Source organism: Borostomias antarcticus (genome assembly GCF_949987555.1).
Source record: "Borostomias antarcticus genome assembly, chromosome: 3".
Lineage (NCBI taxonomy): Eukaryota > Metazoa > Chordata > Actinopteri > Stomiiformes > Stomiidae > Borostomias > Borostomias antarcticus.
Genome location: NC_140236.1, coordinates 2,251,711 through 2,259,439, shown reverse-complemented (window position 1 = coordinate 2,259,439; position 7,729 = coordinate 2,251,711). Strand labels below are relative to the sequence as shown.

The 7,729-nt window shown below is 44.1% G+C and overlaps 1 protein-coding gene across 2 annotated transcripts in view; it reads left to right on the top strand.

The window, feature by feature from the left end:
* The window catches only part of tp73 (tumor protein p73), a gene marked incomplete at both ends in the record, with an annotated part of 30,199 nt that extends 27,613 nt beyond the window's left edge, over positions 1-2,586 (top strand). For both annotated transcript variants that reach the window (XM_084461604.1, XM_084461605.1), the window contains 3 exons: positions 106-238; positions 1,585-1,678; positions 2,218-2,586. In XM_084461604.1, the coding sequence (XP_084317730.1) occupies positions 106-238; positions 1,585-1,678; positions 2,218-2,586 (596 nt within the window). The remainder of the gene's footprint in view (positions 1-105; positions 239-1,584; positions 1,679-2,217) is intronic.
* Between the last annotated feature and the right edge of the window lie 5,143 nt (positions 2,587-7,729).

The window sequence follows — 7,729 nt, the reverse complement described above, 5'->3', positions numbered from 1 at the left end:
ATTACCATTTGTCCAAATTCTGGACGAAAAAAAAGGCAAAACTATCGATTGACGTCCTGTCGTATTTATTACGGATTGAACCTGATTGAACCTCTCCCGTTTCAGGCGCCAACATGCTCAACAGTCACCACATGCAGTCCAACGGTGACATGAACGGGGTACACAGTGGCCAGTCCATGGTGTCTGCATCACACTGCACCCCACCCCCTCCGTATAACCCTGACCCCAGCCTTGTCAGGTACCTCACCCTCCAATGACACTCCTCCTCCTCTCCCACTGGCACAAGCCAAACTAGCCAATCAGAGACATAGATACTCATATGTTGACCATCTGGGTTTGAGTTGGTTTTCACTAGTGCCTTGTTGGCACCAGCAGTGCCAAATTATATAATAATGGAATTTAGAATGTTGCTCCGTTGGAACGTTTGCTTCCAGAACTGAGGGCAGTTTGTTTTAGTTTATGGCCACGCCCACAGTATGGCTACGCCAACAGTATGGCAGGTCCTGCATAATTGACTGTATCATTGCATTCAATGAGCACAAAGACACGTATACTTCCATATGTGTGTGAAACTGCAGATGAAATGAAACAGGGGCTACTATTATGCCCATCAAGGTTTAACAAGTCTTTATTCCATTACTTTGGTCTGGCAAAATCCAACTGGTTCAACATTTCCAATTCTATGTTCTATACTGTTCATTCTCATACCTACAATGCGCACCTACTAAAGCAGCTTATCCATCTTTTCCTGTCATCTTATCTCAGCATTATGGTCATCCATTTAGTGTGTAGGACCAGGAAATGACCAGGAAATGACCTGACCATGTGACTAGGAAGAAACCCTGTGCCCTTATCGTAGCTTTAAACTCCTGGTTTTTGGACATGACACCAGAACATAGGATAGTCTGATCATGTTCCGTTCAAAAACTGTTATTTATTTACTTATTTTTGAGATGTTTTGATGCGAAAGCATGACTCAAGACGTTTGTTTTGTCATATTGTAAAGGCCTGGATTTGGCAGTGTCCTGCATTATGTACCCAGAGAAAACTCACTAGCTTTGAAATGAATATGGGTCATTGTCTTTTCCTGCTTTTGTTTTGTTTAAATTGTATGTGGCAATACTTTTTTATTGATGTATTTATAATAAAGGATTTGATTCAATCAAAACGGCTTTAAGAATCATTAATACAACTGCATGCATTTAATGATTTACATTCATATCATTAATTACAGTAATTAACATGGGAAATCATTTTGACTTAGACCCCTCTGTTTTTGACTATTTGCCATTTGTATTATATATTCTTCATGGGTTACCCAAGCATTGATTTGCTTCTGTAAAAGTAGACAGTCAGACAATTCAAAGGTCTTTTTTATAAGCATTCCTTACATGGAAACACTCAGCATCAGCATCTAAGAGAATATGACGGGAATGAATTGAGAAATGAATTGAGAAATCTGAGCTACCACCATACTGCTTCTTCTACCTGACCTGTCCCAGTTAATTGAATCTGCACAGGAGCATCGGTGTCTGGGATTCAAAAGTAAACTTGGTCTAAATAGCGCTGTTTCTCTCTCCACAGTTTTCTAACCAGTCTGGGCTGCCAGAACTGCATCGACTACTTCACGTCCCAGGGCCTGCAGAGCATCTACCACCTCCAGACTCTGTCCATGGAGGTAATAGCTTCATTATTACCTCAGTATCCTCGCTCTCCCGCCCGCGCTTTGACGCACAACATGTTCTGTTGTACTTTGTAAGGACAGAGAGAATGTCCGCACACTGTATGTAGCTCCCACGGTGAGTTTTAATAAATGGGGCACAATGTTTCGGCCAAAATGGCCTCCCAGATAGCAAGCGGATCTGGGCCATATACAGGCCAGATCTGGCCCTTGTGGTTTAGTTCCAGCCCATATATGGCCCAGATCCGCTTGCTATCTGGGCCATTTTGGACGAAACTTTGTGCCCCATTTATTAAAACTCACCTTGAGAGCTACATACAGGGTACAGACATTCTCTCTGTCTTTAGTTTATTTATTTTTGTCGAGAACCTGTCGCACTTTGGTTGATGCGCGTGGATTCCTCTTATGCTACTGTTGTACTATGTAGCCATGTACGTTAAGTACAGTAGTTGATCTAACCCTAAGCTGTCCCTAACCTGTTCTCTCGTCTTCACCGTGACTCGTCCGTCTGTCATCACCTTCCCCTCCGACCCCAGGACCTGGGAGCTCTGAAGATCCCAGAGCAGTACCGCCTGGCCATCTGGCGAGGCCTGCAGGACATGAAACAAGGCGCCCCCCCACATCACCACGACTACCACGGCCAGCAGCTCCTCCGCTCCAGCAGCAACATGGCCGCCACCGCCATGGCCATCGGCGGCGGCGGCGAGCTCCAGCGACAGCGCGTCATGGAGGCCGTGCACTTCCGCGTGCGTCACACCATCACCATTCCCAACCGGCCTGGCGCCGGTCCACCGGCGGTGGCCGGCAACGACGAGTGGGCCGACTTCGGCTTCGACATGCCCGACTGCAAAGTCTCGCGCAAGCACTCCATCAAGGAGGAGTTCATGGAAAGTGATGTCCACTGAGCGTGAGAGAGAGGGACTCTCTCAGTGAACAAACAGTTGAGGATGTGTTTTAAATGTTTGTGTACTTTGCAGGGCCTGGGGTATTTTTTATTTTTTATTTCCCATAATTATGGGGGACATTGTTTAACATTTAATGCACTTCTCGAGTTTTAACTATTGCGCTTGAACAATCCAGCATTGATGTCCCATCCATGGCTAGTGAGAAGAGGCAAACGGATATACAATTGTGATACAGTTGTGTTGCATTTGAGACAGATTAATTGTGACAGGAAACCTGGACTTTAAACTGTGCTTTTGACACAATGGCATTATGGCAAGTCTGTTGCAAGGTTGAGTAGCAAAGATTGTACTGGATAAAATCTAGAACCCCCTCCCATATTCTCAGAATAACTATTAGGCAGCACGGAGTGTCAATTATTTAGGGGAAATCAACATTTAGCTGATGCTTATGGCTGTACGGGTGGAGGGAAAAATTGAGCTTCCGTTGTCCGCAGAAGTAGATCTTAAGTTCACTTATTTATTGTTTTTTTCAAGTGTAAATATGTGTAAAATCTGTAAAATCTATATTACATTTGTGGTCAACGTTTGTGTATAAAAATACATTCTCATGGGTATTCAGATTCCTAATGGAGTGATAACTTGTCACACAATGAAATGTAGCTGACTTGAAATCTGAATGCAAACACACCTCTAGGGTTAGAACAATTGAATGAAGTGAAGAGTTCACTTTTCAACACAAAACACTTGGTGACTAATCTTGCCCCCTGGTGTATCAGAAGTGTGTATCAGAGGCCTAGCTCGTTGTGGATACTACTGTAGGTTGTGTGGGTCCAACAAACTACTACTGTATTTAAATTGATATATGTATCCGTTGTCTGGAATAGTGTGACAATTTTAAAAGCAGTATTACAGTTATATATACAGGATAGAAAACGGAAGCTGGTACGTATTTGTTGAACAATGTTAGCAGAAAGAGAGTCACAGCCTAGAACAGTAATAGTAAAATCCCAATATTTCCCATCTTTTCACCTAGTGAACAAACTGAGCATTTCAAATGAGATCAAACTGATATTTACACAGCAGTGAAGATTAAGACATAGGTATCTGAATCAAAATAATGATTTTTATAATTAGGAACATACTGTCCGTGTTAAATTAATTCTGTTTAAGGACACAGGGCAAGTATTAAAGAAGCAGGCTACGGATAACACTCAGAATCCATTCAGAAATAAGTTCTTAGATTGAGGAGTTTTGTTTAACTCTTGAGTTTTACAATCCAACACAATTTTGGAAACGGAATAATCCCTGCATTTGATGTGTTTAGTCATTTGTAAACATAACTGATATGATATCCTCTCCTTTGTTCGGTTGTATTCAGAGCCTTGCAGGACAAGGTCTTCATATCGATGACAGTTTGTTTTGTTCACAGGTTAACTGTAACAATGTATCACCTGGCACTTGTTTGTGTGTATTGACTCAAATGTGCTTTTGAGATGAATTGAATTGGAACATGATTTATTATCAGTACGTGTTCAGCTGTTCCAATGTGGTAGATAGGGAACCTATAGCTCTGGCCATTGCTTTATGGCGGAGTAAATGGTTAAATGTATTTGTAAATACACATTTGAAATAATCCAATGTCCGAAACAGTGCATACTACACAGCCACAAAGACCCTCTGTTACACAGAACTGGAAACAAAATAAAGCACTTTACTGCTTTACGGAGACAAAAAAATAATTTCATGTTATGTGTGCTTATAATCAGTATTATATCATATCAATTTGTAAATGGTGGATTGTCATTTTGTTAGGATATTTCTTGTTAATATTTCATGTTTTGTTAATGAAAGATAAGTACCAATGTTCATATCAATGTTCCTATTTGAGGTTGTAGGTCTACAGTGTACATGTAAAGTGTTTTTTCTTCTTCTTGTAAATCATTCATATTAAAATGTATGCTTTATAGAAGTACAAACTATTATGGGAATTGGACATTTCTTTAAATAGAAAACAATACAGCCTGTGAATTATTGAACCCATACAAATGAAATCATTTACAACTAGGCCTATGTGATACCGACAGGTTGAGGCTTAAGCCTCATCCTAGACCCCCAAAAAGTCAATGGCGTCAATGTTAGCCTGTCTGGAAAGGCTAGGCTACTATATTCATATGTTATCCTTGTATCACTGACTACTTGTACCAAGCTATAACAATTCCATAATTGAAGTTCAAGAAATTATTTCAAATGATTTTGCAAGATATTGCTATGAAACTTTTTGTATAAACTTTTTTCCCTAATCTTGCATTTTTAATTTAAATTTGTTTCCTTAATTAACTTGACTGAACCTCAACGCTGAACTCAATCAAGCACATGCTCTGAGATAGATGGGCCTACTGTATGTTGGTTCTCAGAGCACTAGAGAAGTGCCCATCAGGGCCCGTGCCCATATAACTCAACAAATTCCTTACAAAAGCTATTGATGTGCATCATTGCATGTTTCATGCGATAAAAAATAATAATTTACTCATACAATACGCTACTATAAACAACTCCATTCCAGTAACTCCAGAGAAGTGAGTTCCATTCGAGTGACTCCGCTCCAGGTCTTGTGTGTGTCCTGCTCCAGCTTGACACCAGCTTGATCTGCCTGTGAAATGCAAGCAGGTCTGTCTGCAGGTCCACAGTGCTACAGGACACGCCTTCTACATGATACGCCCACTACATGACCCTGTGTCCATTTTTAACAGTGACAGCTAAGTTTAGGTACCCAATGGCGAGTGGTTAAGGTTAGGCTAAGGGGTAGGGGAATTTGCCACAACACTCTCAAGAGGGAACGGTCCATTATCTCTGAGTACGAGTATCCTACTTCCAGATCATAACTGCACTTAGTGTACATAGCGATTTTATCCGAAGCACTTTACAATGGCCTCTCATTCACACACACATTCACACACCAATGGCAGCAGCTGCCATGCAAGGTGCAAGCCTGTTCATTGGGGTTCAGTGTCTTACCCAAGGACACTTGTGGAGATGTGGAGAGAGGAGCCGGGATTCGAACCGGCAACCCTGCAGTCATTGGACGACCCACTCTACCTCCTGGGCCACAGCTGCCCCACACATGTAATCTAGGGAAATTGGCCAGTAGGGGGCTTGTATTAATAATATTCCACAGGAAATCTGCACAGTCATCTATCTAGACAATCAGCGAATGCATGAATCAGCTACATACATTTCTACATACCTCAGGTCCCAGACGAGTGCCGTGTCGCCCAAACCTGAAAACCCGGCATGACTGGAAGACTTTCTCAGTAAGACCGGACCTTCAGGCCAGATACACAGCCCAGATAGCACGCGGATCTGGGCCATATACAGGCCAGATCTGGCCCGTGTGGCTTAGTTCCGGCCCATATATGGCCCAGAATCATTACACATCTGCTTGCTATCTGGGAGTGGAGGTGAGAAATCGCTTCCAACTGCTGGACGCGGAGGAAGGTCCTAATACAATGTACATAGTAATGGTTTGTAGCAGCACATGTGGAGGCAACCAGGAAGTGTGTGCCAGTGGTGGAGAGGACCAGAGCTTCCCCAAGGTCCAGGCATCCGGAGGTTGTAGCTGCACAGGAAAGAGTTGAGAAGGCTCGCCGACGTCTTGACCAAGAGAAGAGTATGGGTCAGTGAATTGGCAATGAATGATGCAAAGCAACAGCTCCTCGATACCTGTGATGAGATCAGAGAGGAGGAGCTGAGGGAAAAGGTGCGCTAGGGTGGAGGCAGCCCGAAGGGAGCAACGATACGGTGGCCTGGAAGGTCATTAACCAGATGATTGGAAGAAAGAGGGTAAAGGAAGGCCGAGTCGCAGGCAACAGCCCAGCGGAGAGGGTGAACTCCTGGTTCACTCACTTCAGGAACCTCCTAGGCACCCACCCGACAGTGGAGGAAGCAGAGGAGGAGATACCTGCGGTCCTCAAATATCTCAATATTGACGATGGCCCCTTTACAGCTCACCAGGGTGAAATCCACTCTGAAGCAGGGAACGAGTGCTGGACCAGACTGCATTCCCCCAGAGGTCTTTAAGAACTGCAACCTTGATTACATCATCCTGGACATCTGCAACCTTGTGCTAATGAAAAAGAACAAGCCTGATATATGGTCTCTCTCCAACGTCATCCCAGCGCCTAAAGCCGGCATCTCTCAAAGCAACTACCGCGGCATCCGCCTGACCTGTATCATTGTATCGACCCACACTTGAGAGAGAACCAGAATGGCTTTGAGAGGGGAGAGGTCCACAGTAACTCAGATCTTAGCCCTAAGGAGGATCTACGAGGAGGTGAAAAAGAACAACATGACAGAGGTACTGTGCTTTATTGATTTCAAAAAGGCATTTGACTCAATACACAGAGGTGTTCCCCCCAGTTTACTTCAGGCCTTAGGGATCATGTATTCGAACACAAGGGCAAGGGTTGTGACACCGGACGGCGGAGGATTTTGACACCATGGCGGGAGTGTTACAAGGGGACACCCTCGCACCCTTTCTCTTTATAATAGCCCTGGACTACGCACTGAGGCAGGCAATCCAGGGAAGATGGAGGATCTCCGCTTCACTATAACACCTAGGAAGTGGAGAAGGTATTCCGCTGTAGTCCTAACAGACCTGGACTACGCCGACGACATCAGCCTGATATCTAATCATGTGAGGCAAACACAAGAGCTCCTGACCAGAGGGGAAAAGGAATGTGCCAAGGTGGGTCTTGGTCTTAACGCCAAGAAAATTGATGACAGCTGAAGGTACTGCTCTGAAGGAAGGTGAGGACTTCAAATTCCTGGGCTCTTAGGTCAACTCAACACGACCTCAATGTGAGGAAGGCGCTCACGTGGAGAGCTCGAAACGGCATGGGCAACGTGTGGAAATCCAATCCCCCCTGTGAAACTAAGCTCCACCTCTTCGACGCCACAGTGGAGGCCATTCTCCTGTATGGCTGTGAGCCCCAGCTCACAGGTCAGCTTTGTTGAACCCCAGTCTGCTCTCTGACATTTTCAGCTTAGGAGAAGATGGCTGGGCTAGCAGTCCTTATATAAGGGCACCCCTGTTACTCTGACTGGCCGCAGTTTCTCTTTTTTTTTTTTTCAGTGAACGTAGCTA